This window comes from Dromaius novaehollandiae, chromosome W, assembly GCF_036370855.1.
Source record: "Dromaius novaehollandiae isolate bDroNov1 chromosome W, bDroNov1.hap1, whole genome shotgun sequence".
Classification (NCBI taxonomy): domain Eukaryota; kingdom Metazoa; phylum Chordata; class Aves; order Casuariiformes; family Dromaiidae; genus Dromaius; species Dromaius novaehollandiae.
In genome coordinates, this window is record NC_088130.1 from 267,803 (window position 1) to 283,311 (window position 15,509).

The 15,509-nt window shown below is 51.3% G+C and overlaps 1 protein-coding gene across 1 annotated transcript; it reads right to left on the reverse strand.

Annotated features, from left to right (window-relative positions):
- Nucleotides 1–6,693: 6,693 nt before the first annotated feature.
- On the reverse strand, nucleotides 6,694–7,284 carry LOC135324345 (olfactory receptor 14A16-like). The gene has a single exon (XM_064500389.1). It carries the CDS (start codon nucleotides 7,282–7,284, stop codon nucleotides 6,694–6,696), a length of 591 nt encoding a protein of 196 aa, XP_064356459.1.
- Between the last annotated feature and the right edge of the window lie 8,225 nt (nucleotides 7,285–15,509).

Genomic DNA, 15,509 nt, shown 5'->3' on the forward strand with positions numbered 1-15,509 from the left:
TTTAGCTTCCTAATTTTTCATGCTTTGGCCTTTATAAAGAAGAACCGACCTTGCAGTTAAGGCATTGAAAGGCGCAATTGATTTCTCTTATGAACAATGCAACAACCATACTGTTCAATGGCAGACTGTCGGAAGGTATGCGTTTAGTGAACACATCTTGATGGCCTTTTAGATTGCACGCATTGTATACACTGGACTAAAGATATAAATAGTCATCTCAAAGTCACTGGAATTATTCTCCTAGGCAAATTAACACTTGCAGATCTGCCTGATAAGCCTATGTGTGTGGGAATGTGGGAAAGGCTGGGTCCAAGTGAATCTCTTGGCTCAGAAAAGAGTTTAGACAAATGTTTTCAGTCTTGTTTTCTGCCTAAGCAAATTTGAAGAGCTTCAGGTAGGGTGCCCTCGTGATAACAGTATCCGTTGCTTGGGAAAGCACAGCATTCAGGTGCTTAGAGGATGCATAACTGAAACTGAAAAGGGAAAACTACTGATAGAAATATGTCTTTGGGGAGATTCTCATGACATACATCTGATGTTGCAAGCAACAAGACTGGTATGTATGCTGGACCGTTCTGTAACAATGTGGTTAATGTAGCGTCCAGTGAGACTGCAAGCCTCCCACCGTACATGGACATGTGGAATATAAATGATAGCTGGTGCTGTCCTCTGGGCTTCCTGCATGCTGGTGAAAGGGAAGTTTGTATGAGAATTTTGAGGCATGTAGACTAGGCTGCTGTGTAACTAATAACTATGTATCTATGCAAACTAAGCAAACTAACACATGTAAACATATGCAAACAGGATGTAAACTGCAAACTGTTTATCAGCCAGATAGTACTAAGTGTCAGAAAACACCTACCAAGACAGACAGATTTCTTAATAAAAGGGGGGAAAAAAATCCTACTTCGATTACATTATAGACCTGGCTACACAGACAGAAATAGACCTTAACCTCTGCCTCACTTCAGAGCTACTGAGATGTAAGGTCACTCTTAAGGAGCATCACAGTTCCATGCGTGTGGGGGTGTGTTTGAGAAAAGAAGATGAGCCCTTCAGCAAGGTGGATGAGCCTGGGCGCACTGCTACACCCCCGGGACTGCAGAGTTTTCAGTTCAGGATGGGCTTGTGCCCAAGTCAGTCTGGAGCACAAGTAGCACAGCATAGGCAGGAAAGGTGAGGGCAGGCACTGTCAAAGAAACCTGGTTATGAATCATAATTTCAAAGGTCGTTTTGTAAGAGGTGACCAGCTTTCAACCTGCCTGAAGAGCTCCCCAGCTCACAGCCTGCTGCCTCATTTCCAGAGGCTCCTTCAGACCAGGTTTCTTGCTCAGGAAGATCACAAGCCATTGCCTGCAAATGGTACCTCAAGCACATAAACTGACAAAGCCCCTACCTCATGAACAAAGTGGCAAGCATCCTTTCACAGGATGCATTTCTCTGTGCATCTGATCAGATGATCAACACTCAGGCAGTTCTGGTCCCCAGTGGAAAGCACTAGCAGGATATGTGGGCACTTACTAGGCATCACTAGGAGATGATCACAGAGGCAATCATCACATAACCCAGATGGAGATGTTCCTCTTAAGTGACAGATGAGCACCCAACCACATAACCCATTTCTGCATACTTTCACAGCTCTCAAATGCTTCTACTAAAGGTAAAGATGCTGTAATATAGGGATGGCAAACAACAGAATAGATTTTCTGCCTAAAAGCAAAAAAGGAACAAAAGAGCACTAAGTCTATTTGTGCTTCATCTTTCTCATTAAGAAAAAGATACAGATGTAGAAATAGAATTGTTCTGAGAATTGAAATGCTTTTAGTGCCTGCAATGTAGCATTATAGGCTGTGGGATTGGTTATGTTTGGTAACTGTACCCAGCTGAAGGAAATGTTTATATGAAGTGACAAGTGTACTGTACTACTGTTCCTTTTAAGTTAAATGAAAGTAAAGAAACACATTTCTTTCAACAACAACCAAGAAAAACTTGGTTGCATTCCACTGTTATTAAAAAAAAAAAAAAAAAAAAAAGTAGTCTGAAAAAAAGTGCATGACCTGCAGTCAGGCTGATGCAGAGCCATCTTCTGGGAGCTACAGAGTCTTAGGAGGTGGTGGAAACCACAGCCTGAATCCCACTGATATCAGCAGGAGTTCTTGCCACAGAGAGAGATTTATGACCAGCGTCTTCCAGCTCCCTGGTCTACCAGCAACATCCTGACTGTTTAATTTGGAGTGGAAAATATGGTCATGCACAGCATTCTTATTTGATGTCATTCAATCAAAAAGAAACGTGGCTATTAAGGCAGAAATAACAGGAAGCACATTAAAGCCAGGCCACCTCCTTAACCATGAATTCCACCTAATTCACTTGAGTCACTTAATTCTACGGGATTAAAGAAGAAAAAAAGAGACCTGTGTGCATTTTTCTTCAAGGGATGTGGTGCTAACAAACAAACCTGGCAGGTTCAGGGTATGAACTGCAAATGTTTCCCGAGCACGTATTCCTGCAGGCTCCAAGGGAGACCTTTGCCTGTCTCCTGGCTCTGCAGGTATTTTGAACCTTGGCCTGTACCATGTTGGCTAGCATTCAGCCTTTCAAGAAAAAGAATTGCAAAGCAAGAAGTTTAAAAATAAAGTTTTAGCAAGGAAGACAGAGATGTTAATGTTTTTTCTTTTCTTTCCCCCTCCCCCCCACTTGGTGGTGGTGGTGTTAATACTCCCCATCCTTCAGCAAGTAATACGCTGTTCTGTGATCAGGACGCCTGTCAAAGCCCTTTTTTTGGAGACACGTACCATATCTGCCCTAAGCAATCCTGCTGATCCCCACCATGCCTGCTGGTCCCCACCATGCTGGCTGGACAGGTGATGGTTCTCACATCATCCATGGGCACTGACCAGCCAAATGCATGCAGGGCAAGGGGTCAGTTGAAATTGGTCAGCCGTTAACGAAGGGGGGAGGAAAAGAGAAAGGAGCAGAAATAACATTTAAAAAAAAAAATATGAGCAGGGAAACACAGGACTTCTATCTAAAGAAGTGCAAATTGGCTGGGTAAAGTTACAGCATTAGTACATATAAGACACTTATTTTCTTCAGCCATTCCACTGGTTTCATATTTCCTTTTGTGCTGTTTACTAACTAAATGTCCCCACACAACTGTATGAACTGTGTTTTTTGTAGCTTAATGCTGTGTGCAAGTCATTTGTATGGGCTGATAAATCTTTGTTTTTTAAATGCAACAGCAGTCTCTTTCTTTCAGTGTGCAGAAAATCCCAAACACAACAGTAAAACCCTGCTTGCATGAACTCGGTGATGAGTCTATTCAGGGGACTCCAGGCACCTTGCTGGACCCATGGCAGCGGCAGCCTGGCACAAGCTCCCTGCCCAATGCAGCCCGGGGGTAGCTCAGGCCTCCCTGTAGTGCCCCAGCCCAGCAGGGAACAGCCCTGCAAGGCCAGCGCATTTCTGGCCCATCGTCTATAGAGACAGAAGTGTCCTCACAACCCATTTCACAGCCCTGGTCCTGCTGATCAGCTGTTCACACTGAAACGACCTCACAGCCACTTCGCTGACACTGTTCCTGCGGCTAGTCTAGCCGGTACTCAGAGGGAAGTGACCTCACAAGCACAAAGCCCAATTCTCTGTCTGCTTCTGACATACCAGCTGCTGAGGCAGAAGCAACCTCACAATCAACATCTAAGCCATGAGGCTGTTGCTGGCCTGTCATCAGTGGGAAAGAGGTGACATCAGAGGAACCTGCATGAGCCAAGAGCCTGCTGTTGACCTGTCAGCTCCAGAGAAAGAAGTGACCTCACAATCAGAATTGAAGTCTTGTGCCTGCTGCTGGCCTACTAGGTACTCAGAGAGACGTGACCTCACAGTTAACATCCAAGTCATGTGGCTGGTGCTGGCCTATCACATACTCAGGAAGAAGTGAGCTCACAATCAACATCCAAGTCATAAGCTTGTTTCCAGCCTATTATCTTCAGAGAGAGAGAATGACTTCATGTTTCTGCTGCTGGCCTTCACCTGTTAAGACTGAAGTGACCTCACAGCCACTTCTGTGAACCTGAACCTGCTGCTAGCCTATCAGGTGCTCAGGCGGAAGTGAGCTCACAAGCACCAAGCCCAGTCATTTGCCTGCTTCTGGCATATCAGCTCCTGAAGCAGAAGCTACATCCCAGTCAATATCCATGCTGTTAGACTGTTTCTTGCCTATCACTGTCAGAAATTGAGATGACATCAGAAGAACCTACCTGAGCCAAGAGCCTGTTGTTGGCTTCTCATATCCAGAAGAAGAGTTTACCTCAGAATAAGTATCCTAGACATGTGCCTGGTTCTGGGCTATCAGTGCTCAGGCAAAAGTGACCTCACAATCAACATCCAAGCCACGTGCCTGCTGCTGACCTATCAGGTTCCGAAGCAGAAGCGACCTCACAAGCACAAACCCCAGCCATGCCCCTGCTGTTGGCCTGTCATGTTTTCACACATAAGTGACCCTGTCATTGACTCCCAGGACTGACAGGAAGGTTGTTCTCTGGGATTCGCTTGCTTCTGCAGTGGCTTCCCAGGGGCTGGGAGAGGGCCTAGGAGGTTGCTGGGCCCTGGCCCCAGACACGTGTCAGCACTTTCACCTTGCAAGCCATGGGACCTGTCCCACCTCCCTCCAGTCCTCCGAGTGGCCAGGTCCTCTCCAACATGGTGGCAAGCGCCCAAGGTCTTCTTGCTCACCTGGAGGTCACGGCCCTGATGGACTCCCATAAGCACTGCCAGCTGCTTGTCCCCAGCTGCTTGGCCTGGGAAGCATTTGCAGGAAGAGGCTGGTCAGTTGTCACAACCTCAGGCAATGCAGTGCCACGAGGAACCCTCCAGGCCTGTTCTTCCAGCACTTCCTTGACTGACATGCTTGGGAGGAAGAGGAAGGGCCAGGTCCCATCTGTCCCCGTCCAGCTGTCTGCAGGGAGAATCTGGCTTCTGCTCCTATAGCTCTGCCACTCCATGTATCCAGGCTGGTTGCAGCCAGTGAGCCCCTCTGTCCCCAGAGCTTGGAACAGAAAAGAGGCCTTACAGGGAAAGCCACACCGCTAGCGGGCACTGGCCCCAGCACCTCTTTTCTTCCTCATCCCTGGGGCAGGTGGTGGCAAGCAGAGACATTTCTGTGCCTGCCCTGAGCCATCTCCTTCCCAAATGCAGTCCATATTCCTGGACTGGAGAAAAGTGTGGACATACGGGCTGTTCCATTGCAGAGCTGATCACCTAGGGACTTAGTTTAACAGAAGGATATTCTGAGTGTGGGGGCGGGGCTGGCAGTCACTGGTGCCTTCTTCCCCGGTCCAGGAGCAGGAACTTCTCCCCATTGCTAAAGAGATAAAAAGAAAGTTTTAAGTACAGGGAGAAATGTTGAGAAATACTGCAGGTCATGGCCAGTGTTTCTGCAGCACAGAGGCACTCACACCACAGCCCAAGGCCCCTTGAAAGCACAGCAGCTCTGGGGGTCAGGGGTGTGTGTCAGCTTCCCCATCAGCCTCCAAGCTGGAACTGGCCCCAATGGCACAAGGAAACAGAGGACGGTGACACTCTGTATCCTTTGTTCTTGTGTCCAGGAGATTCCCTACCCCCATGCTGCCTGCAGTCCGCATGCCAACCCCTCTCTCCAGGACAGCACAATAGTCCCTGCCCTAGGGCTCCTCAGGCAGCTCCTGCTGCTCCAGCAACACAGCAGCCTTCCCTAAGTTGACATACAGAGAAACAGATTTCTTTTGCTCATTTACTTCTCTTTGCAAGCACACAATTGCTCCTTTCCTCTTCTCCAGGGATGTCCCTGCTCCCTGGAGAGCCTTTCCCCAGGTGAGTGCATCGGTGCTAGCCTGCCTGCTCTTCCTGGACCCTCCCCTGTGCTCCATGCAGGGCTCCAAGCTGGCAGTGCTGCTCTGTAGAGCAAGTGGCTTATGGTGCCCTGGGGCCACAGGGTGACTCTGCTCTGGCTGTTGTGGTCAGGGTTTGAAGCAGACCCAGCTGGATGGGCATCATTGCACCTGTAAGCCCCTTACCAAGGCATCTGTGGCTGTGGATGATGCTCTGAGCAATCACAGGGCATTTCAAATGGCTCAGACTGCATTCAGGTGTGTCATTAGAGTCAGCCCATGGTTTTTCATTGAAGGTGACAGGAACCACTCTCCCGACTCCCCTCCCTGTGCCTGCAGGGTCTCCACTGCAGGCACCTGTCACCAGCCCTGTCATATGGGAGAAGACAGTCCCAGGCAGATACTGCTTGACCATTCACCACTATCAGGAGCACTGGGCACCCACAAGTGAGAGTTGAATCCAGCCCTCATTCCCTAACACATCACTCTTTGAGCTTATTACCTTAAGCCCATGGACAACCTTGGAAAAGCAACAGGCCCCTTCATGATGAAAGTCCTTGAGCATATTCTTGGCCCCAGCTTTGGAAGAAAAAAACAACTTTCAAGCACAGCACTGAGGAAATCCCCTTTGATTGGAGAGGGCAGGTCTGACACAGTGACAGATACTTCAAAGAAGGCCTGCCAGTCAGACAGACTGGGGTTTTGCCTCTGGAAAAGTGGGATGAATTCAAAAATTTGTGTACAAACATGATTATCACAGAGAGAATGCCCAAAGCACAAGAGTTGTCTGAGATAAATTAGAAATCACTTGTGAAGAGGGATGGGCAGCTTATTGCTGCTGAACTACTACCAGTTGAATCAGTTTCTTCAGTGTGCCCTGGCGCTCCTTGTTCCTCATGCTGTAGATGAGGGATTTCAGTGTTGGAGGCAGCACTGAGTACAGCACGGCCAGTGCTGGATCCAGACCTGGGGAGGAGATGGAGAGGGGCTTCAGGTAGGCAAACACTGCAGTGCTGAAAAACATGGAGACCACGAACAGGTGAGGGAGGCACATGGAAAAGGCTTTGCGCTGTCCCTGCTCAGAGGGGATCCTCAGCACGACTGTGAAGATCTGCACATAGGACAGCACAATGAGAATGAAACACCCAACGACTAAAGAAAGACTAACCCCAATAACCCCAACTTCCCTGAGGTAGGAGTCTGAGCAGGAAAGCTTAAGGATCTGGGGAATTTCACAGAAGAACTGGCCCAGCACGTTGCCTTGGCAGAATGTTACTGAAAACACATTTGCAGTGGGCACCACTGCATTGAGAAAACCACTGGCCCAGGCAGCTGCTGCCATTTTGACACAAGCTCTCTCACCCATGAGGGTCTCGTAGTGCAGGGGTCTGCAGATGGCAATGTAGCGGTCGTAGGCCATGACTGTTAGAAGAGAACACTCAGCTGAAATGAAAACAGCAAACAAAAAGACCTGGGCAGCACATCCTGAGTAGGAAATAGCCCTGGTGTCCCACAGGGAACTGGCCATGGATTTTGGCACAGTGGTGGAGATGACGCCAAGGTCGAGGAGGGAGAGGCTGAGGAGGAGGCAGTACATGGGGGTGTGGAGGCGGCGGTCACAGGCTATGGCTGTGGTGATGAGGCCATTGCCCAGGAGGGCAGCCAGGTAGATGCCCAGGAAGAGTGAGAAGTGCAAGAGCTGCAGCTCCCATGTGTCTGCAAATGCCAGGAGGAGGAACTCGGTGAAGGAGCTGCCATTGGACATTTGCTTCCTCTTGGTGCCAGGCACTGTCCAGGGAGGGAAAGACATTGACAAGTTAGGACAGGCTTTTCTGGGCAAATCTCATTCCTCTTCTCATACTACCCCGCACATTTCCTCTGTCCTTTACCTTCCTTTAGCTCCTTTCCTGACCTCTGGTTTGTGCTGTGTGCTGTGCAGAGCAGGGGCCTCCGCCTGTAGGCTCCAGAGGAATCAGTTCTGCTCTGCCAAAGGGTGAAAATGGAGTTGTTGAACTGCCCTGTGCATTCAGTGGGGATACCTGGGGATGGGCACTGTGAGCTGAGTGAAGGGGATTTGGTCCAGTGACCCACTGGGAATATTCTCTTTCTATCACTGTGTGAGACAAATACAGCACTCACGCCAGCTGTCTCTGAAAGAGAAGATCTTTGTGAGGGATTCATCCTCCCACCCTTGCCCTCTTGAACAGAGGTGTCTGTATCTGACTCAGGCAAACCAGCTCCAACTCCAAAAAGGGAGAGAAACAGTGAAGTGAAGGCAGGGGCTGACCTGACAATTTCTAGATGTCTCTCTCCCAATGAGATGGACCCTGTCCTCACATCAGTTTACCATCTGCACCCTTTCTCCAGACACTGTAGTGTAGTCTGGGAAGTGACTAGCTCTGATGTACACACCCTGCAGCAGATTACGTCCATTTATTTTGTGGAAAAACTATTAACATTTTAACACTCATTTTCTCCAGGAAATGGGATGCAGTGGAGGGGTCTGGTTATATATTTCTTTTAGTTTTCAGATGCCTCCATCACACCATGGGAGCGTTCTTTCATGGGACAGAAATCTTTGGCATTTCAGGTGCTCTCAACATGAGCACTTGTGCATCCCAAGAAGAAAAGAAGGCTCATGGCGACTGTGTATGGAGCCAGGGCATCTGGTCTGTCCGTAAATCTTGCTCTCCATTGCTCTGTGCTTGCACCTCTCCCAGCTAAGTGAAAATTACACTCACAAATTACCCTAAGAAAGAAACTGGACTGAGGTGAGAGCAGAGGACTTCAGTTTTGAAGCGAATATTTCCAAATTCTCTCTCAGCCCACATATGGAGAGACTTCTTCAGAGCGTGTGACGACGTGTCTGACTCACACGACCAGCACAAGGACTCTCAGCTATGACAAATGTGCAATGGGAGAGCTGTGGTCTTCTGGAGGTCAGCTTGCAGCCTGGCAGGACACTCCACAAAGACAGTCAGGAGTGCTAGAAATGGGGTCTCCTTAAGGGAGAGTCAGATCATTCCCCAACCAGATGAAATGCATTTCCTGAATGGATGAAAGGGGACTTGGGCATGTCACTGCCTTAAAGACAACTCCATGCAGGACCTACAGCGTAAATGCCTTCACTGCAGCTGAACCCCCCCTCCTTAAACCCAGAGAACACAAGAGCAAGAACCAGACCAGCACGGAGAGGCGAAGAGACAAGGAGCAATACCGTGACTCTCCTACCAAAGGGAAAGCAAGGAGAGAGAGACAGATGGGCAATCAAGAAAGCCTTCACTTTACCCAGCTGTGCACACCACCTCCCAGATGGCAACACTGCAGGACTGTTGTGCAGTGGGAAATGGGCACATTGCGGGAGAGATGCTTCTCTCCTGTGCTGGAAGTCAGGCTGCTGGCAAGGGGCCCTGGACCCCCTGGCCTTGAGGGCAGAGGCTCTGCTGGGTGGGAGAAGAGACACAAGGGGTTGCTTAGAGGAAAATGTCTGCATTGCAGGGACTGTCTGAGAGTTTTCCAAATTCTTCCTCCCACAGTATTTCTGTTTTCAGTTTCCCCTGATTCTCTGACTGTATCTCCACTACCTGCAGCTTTCCCTCCGGGGAGCTGTTGCTCTGTCCCATGTCTTTTCCCTGCCAGCGCTCTGCAAACAGTAGGAAAACAAAAACATTCTCAGGAAAGAGATTCAGGAAAGATCCTTGTCTTTAACATAAGGCTTGCCTTGACTGTCCTTTTGAAAAGGCCCCTCAGAAATAACCTGGTGGGTGAGCTGGAGAGCAGTCCTGACTCACGCAGCACCCTCTCAACAGGAGAACAAACCTGCCCTGCCAGGGATCGCTCCTTCTACCCCAAGCTTCTCCCCACAGTGCCATGGGGAGTTACCTGGGCAGGCAGAGTGCCAGCCCTTGCAGGCGGCAGAGTCACTGCCACAGGCACACGGCACCCTGGGGTGCAGGGACAGTGCTCTGAATTACAATCTGTGCAGACCTGGGTGCACTCCCTGGCTTCACACCCCCTGCACTGTCCCTGGGAGAAGGCAGCTGTGATGCCCTGTCCCTCTGATGGTGTGGCAGTAAGTCCCTGCTCTAAAGCACCACCTGCTCCAAAGAGGAGAAGCTAGGAGAGCTGCCCTGACAGATGTTATCAGCTGTGGAAGGTGCTGGCTTTACGAGAACACTCTAGGAACTGCAGCAGCATTGCCCTGCAGCCAGAGACTTACTATGTCAAGGGCTGTGAAGATTTCTCCCTGCAGTGAGCTCTCAGTCATCCTCCAATTCCCAACTGTCTTTAACTTCTGAGTGACTCATCTCATCCTGGAGTCTGCAGGCAGTGCCCTGAGTCTTGCTCCTCCTTTAAGAGCAGCTGCACCCGGACAGAGCTGTCTCTCTTCAGCACCTGCCAGGTTGCCATGGGCTCCTGCAGCCCCAGGAGCCAAGCCGAGCTCAGGAACAGAGGCCCAGCTGAAGACATGAGTTTCTCTGTCCCCTGTGCACCCTCAAGACGTTCCCAGAGCTCCAGGGCTGACAGTTCCTGAAAGGCAGCAGGATCACTCCTGGGAAATGTCCGCTGAATTAGACTAAACTAATCACCAGTGGTCTCTCTCTAAACAGTAGAGGGAGACTGAGTCCAGCACTGCAGTTGGTCTCATTGGAAGGTGGTTATCTAAGAGAAGTGGAAATGTCCCACTCTGGAAGGCCCTGCTCCCATCTCATAACAAGACAGGACACCTGCACAAGGACAAGAAAGGAGTTCATTTACTTGTGTTTGAGTGATTGACCTTCTACAAAGGTGAACTCTTTTTAGGAGAACCAGATCCAGTTCATCTCTGCAGCCCGTCTCCTCACAGGGGTCCCCAGGGAAGCTATGGCATGTTGGGTGACCGAAGCTCAGCCCAGCAGAGCACTTGGGCACTCTTGGGCAGCTCGGTCATCTTGCTCCGGGCTGGGTCCTTCTGAACCAGCGAAGGATGTGGTGGCCCTGGGTCTTCCCCTCTGGGCCCACAGCTCCACCAGAAACATGGGGTTAGGGTATGCAGGCAGACAACTAGGCTCTGGCTTGGAGTTGAGCTAACTGACCACGGCGTGAGAAACTAGTGGGTATGAGAAATGATTGGACGCTGCAGGGAACAGAATGAGACCCTGCCAAGTTACAGACAGCACTGTGAGGGATGGCTGGATTTCAGTGATGGTTAAGGGAGAATTATATGAGAAAAGGACAAGCTTCCCACATAACTGGCGTATTGGGGTCCTTTGGGGAGTAGACTCTTGCAGCACCAGCAGTACCGAGGTTACAATATCAAAAGCGCCATATGAGCCAGAGGTTACCTAGCTAACAGTATCAGAAATATTAAACTTGAGTACATAGGCAGTAGAACTGGGATCAATGAAGAAAAGAACACTTAGAGATGGGCTGTTTATTTCAAAGGGGATAAAGCTGGAAAAAGGGAGGGATCAAGCTGGATCATGTAAGAAGCAGCATGGGAAAATGGAGGCAGAGGGAATAAAAGGGGCCAGTCATGTGCAAGTAAGCTGCTGGCACGTACACTTGTCTGGCCAGGCTGTGTACCTGGTCTCTGCGGTGTAGCCTGTCATTATATTGAATCCTATTCCTAGCTATTTTCTGTGTGAGTGTGCTCTCTGTTCTGCATGAGTGCAGGTGTGGAAGGCTTGCAGATGTCCAGGCAACCAGCTACCAGAGATACCTGTGCGAGGGTGCATGTAAGGTCCTACAAACTTTGAGTCCGATTAACTGGTGAGCAAGAACAGGACCAGGCCATTTGTATCGTTCATGTTTGTGAGTATTGCACGCATCTCTGTGGTGCCTATAAAGGTACTATGTCTGAGTTGATTTTTTTGGTGGTCGACCATGTCCATACAGAGTGTGTGTGTATGCCTCTTGGAAGTACGTGCCCTGCCTCACTGCTGACAGGACCAACGAACAGAGAACTGCAGCAGTTCCCCTTCCAGCAGACCAGGAGGGATCTCTTTATTCAGAAATCCACTGGATTCAGTGTTCTTTAACACTGCAGGCCTTGGAGGTGCTGCAGCCACTTGATCTTGATGCTGAGGATCTGTTGTTACACATACTATACATGTCTTCATCATGTCCAAGAGTTAAAAAAAAAGTTGGGCTATATTTAAGCCAAATAACTATCTCAAAAATCTCAAGACCTGTTTTTGCCTTTTACACAACAAACATTACTCTCATGTTAAGGATCGCAGGAAGGTATTTGGGTCAAGAATTTTTTTTAAGCTTTGTCAGGTATTGCACAAACATCTCCATAGCTCTTTCAGCATCACTGCTGAAACTTTGCAAAACTTTGCAAAACTGTGCTATGTCTCTGATTGATTGTGCACATAATCCTTAGGCACCCGGACTCCTCTCCTTTGCACACTTTGCACACACTCCTTTAGACATAAACCGTTGACCTAGTCTGGGACTAGGATTGGATTCAGCCGCATCTGGACTCCTCTGAAGAGGAGTTTGGAAATCAAGAAGGTCCTTTCTGAACCTCGTGACTCAACGGGAGGGTCTCCTTCGCACACACTCCTTTAGACATGAACTGTTGACCAAGTCTGGGACTAGGATTGGATCCAGCCGCACCCAGGCTCCTCTGAAGAGGAGGTTGGAAAACAAGGGGGTCCTTTCTGAACCTTGTGACTCAACAGGAGGGTCTCCCTGACACTTTCAGCTGACTCTGTCCTCCACACAGTAAATAACAGAGTGAAACTTGCCATCAAACCTCATTAAGTCACTCTCTTATCTATGATTACACTTTGTTAAGTCACTATCTTACTGCAATAAAATATAGTGCTGCTTCTCTCCTACGAGTGAAGTGCATTACTGCACTCATCCACACCACAGGTACCCAGGGCTGTTCTTCGGAGCGACCTTGACAGGACACAGAAATATGCTGCTGGGAAAAGCAAGGCCATGAAATATCCTGGTCTTGGGTGGCATAAGCCCCACGACAGGCAGGGCGGGGGCCAAGTCACTAGAGAGCACCTCTGCAGAAAAAGTCCTGGAGGTCCTGGGGACAAGCGGAGCTGGAGGCAGCAGAGTGCAGCCAGCAGGGTGAGGGAAGGCATTGCTTCCCCGCAGCTCAGCATGGGCGAGACCATGTCTGGGCACAGGGTCCAGTTTGGGCTCCCCAGTCCCAGACAGATGTAGACGCACTGCTGCAAGCCCAGCAGAGGACCCTGAGCTGGTGGGGAGCTGGAACATGGAATGTATGAGGTGACACCAAGGCTGCTGGGTGTGTTCAGCTGGGAGAAGGGAAGGTGCAAGGGGATCTGGCTGCTGCCTGCAGCTACTAAGGGCAGGGTGGGGAGAGGATGGAGCCAGAGCCTTCGCGAGGTTCCTGGGGCCAGGACGAGGGGCAAGGACACAAGGGGCAGCAGGGAAAATTCCCATCTGAGAGTGCCAAAAGCCTTTGAAGCCTAAGGGTGCTCCAACAGAGAGAGTCTGAGCTCTGCCAGGCCCTGGGAAACCCCCTCTGGCTGCCACCCCTTGCGGCAGGAGCTTGGAGCAGAGACCTCCAGAAGCCCCTTCCCACCCCAGCTGCTCTGGGACTGGTTGAACAGGTTTCTCTCCAGGCCTGACTGGCTTCACTGGCATTGCCTGCACTAGTCTTTCTCTGCAGATTTACCTGACACCAAGTAACACAGGCGGAAAAGCTTCCCAGGGTTTTATTCAAAGCAGGAAATGGCTGTCACCGACTAGGGTCTGTGTGGACACGAGTGCTATGAGAACAAGAAGCATTTCTGTAGCACCCAGGACAGAGTCCTGGTCTTTTACCTGCACAGGCCTCCGGGCCTCCCTGTGCCTGCCTAGCTGCCTTGGCTGGGAGCAGTGGTAAGCCGGGCAGATGTGGTGTCTCTGCTCCCGCATAAGTCCTGCCAGGCAGTGTCTCCCCATGCCTCAAAGGAGCCTTCTTGAGAAGGCCGGTGGAGGCATGCAGAGCTTGCACTGTGACATCCCTGCTAGTGTCCCCCACCATCTGCAACTCAAACCCACAAGAAAGGCCAAGTTACTGCCATCGTTCCCCCCGCTGCCCTGCATCCTTCCATCATGGAAACTTCCTGCGGCCCCTGACGCCCTCGATGATGGCAGCACTCTCCCACACAGGCGGCTGCTGCCCTGCTCCCAAAGGCTGGGTGGGGAGAAGGGTCCTCACCATGGGGCAAGAGATGGGCAAAGGCAGCTCCCTGGGACGCCCCAAGGCATGTGCTTGCAGGCTGCCATGCAGAGCAGCCAGTCAGCCTGCCGGGGGGCGGAGACCGCCTGGTCTCGGCCAGCACTTCCCGCCTGCTTCTCAGCAGCTGCAGGGAGTCAGGCAGAGGCTTTGCCACCTTCTCTGCTCAGCTCTGTACCTTTGTGATGCCGTGTTCCGAGGCTCGTGAGCTCTGTGGGCCGGGCAGCGAAGGCAGCCTGTCCCTTTGCTGGGACGGAGCCAGGGTCCGGCTGTGCTGCATTGCTGCGTGCAGCTCCTGCTGGCCCACCTGTGGGGAGAAGGAGACACGTGATGGGGGTGGTTGCATTGGTGGGAGCAGCTCCTGAAGCACAGGAAACCCCAAGCCCGTGTCCAAGGGAAGCTCATGGCTGCACACAGCCTGGCTGCGCTTGGCCCAGAGCTGCTCTCAGGGCAGAGCTCACAGGGCGCGTGTGGGCCTTGGAGCATCCAGGTCAGTGTGCTTTGTCTGAGAGAAAATGCCCAGGGCCAGGAATGAATGCCCCCTCGCTGGAGGAGCTCGTGCCTGCCTGTCTTGCCCCAGCTCCCCTTCCCCACCATGCTCGTGCTCTCCGTGTGGGTCCCATTCCTGCTGCCTGCCCCTGCCTCCAGCCCCATCACTCACCTCGCTCCTGCGCTCCTGCATGCCTGGGAGCCTGGGAGGCCGTTCGCGGGCTGGGAGCAGGCGTTTGCCTGCCGCTCCTTGTCCATCTCCAGGATGCTCTCCTGGGGACCTGACACTGTGGCAGCTGATCGAGCTGCTCTCCTCAGAGTGGGGACTCCAGTGTGCCGATGCTTGTGCACTTGCTCTCAAGACCTCTGCGTACTCGCAGGCAAGTGGGTATAAGATCTCTATAAGCTGCCTCAAAAACGCTCTCATGATGCTCTCAATTTCCCTGTTCCTTTCTTCCACCCTGTCCCTCTGCAAGAGAAGCAAACAAGAGAGGCCAGGTGAGCCTGGTGCTGCCCTCCCTGCTCGCCATCCATTCCAACTGGCAAACGTCTTCCACCCATGATGCCAACCTGGATGACTGTGCTCTCCCGTGAAGGCATCTGCCACCCCGCTCTGAACAGCCAGGCAGGGAGAGGGCTCGTTACCACAGGGCAAGCAATGGGCGCAGAAGGCTCTCTCGGATGCCCTGGCAGACAGCTGGGCCTCGCTGTGGTCCCACGGGGCCAAGGGAGGATTTCTCCATGGGAACCTGGATGGGCTGCCTGTTGGCTTGCATGGGGCAGGCGAGGAGGTGCATGGGGCTGATGGGGCCATCCCAAGGGCACGCGGCTGAGTTTCAGAGGCTGGGGCTGGGCCCTGATGCTGGGTGCAGGGTGGCGGGAGCAGGGGGAGGGTAGGGGCTGGCTGACTGTGGACTTTGGGGGAGCCTTCTTTGGGGGAAAGGGCCTGCAAAGGGGCAGGA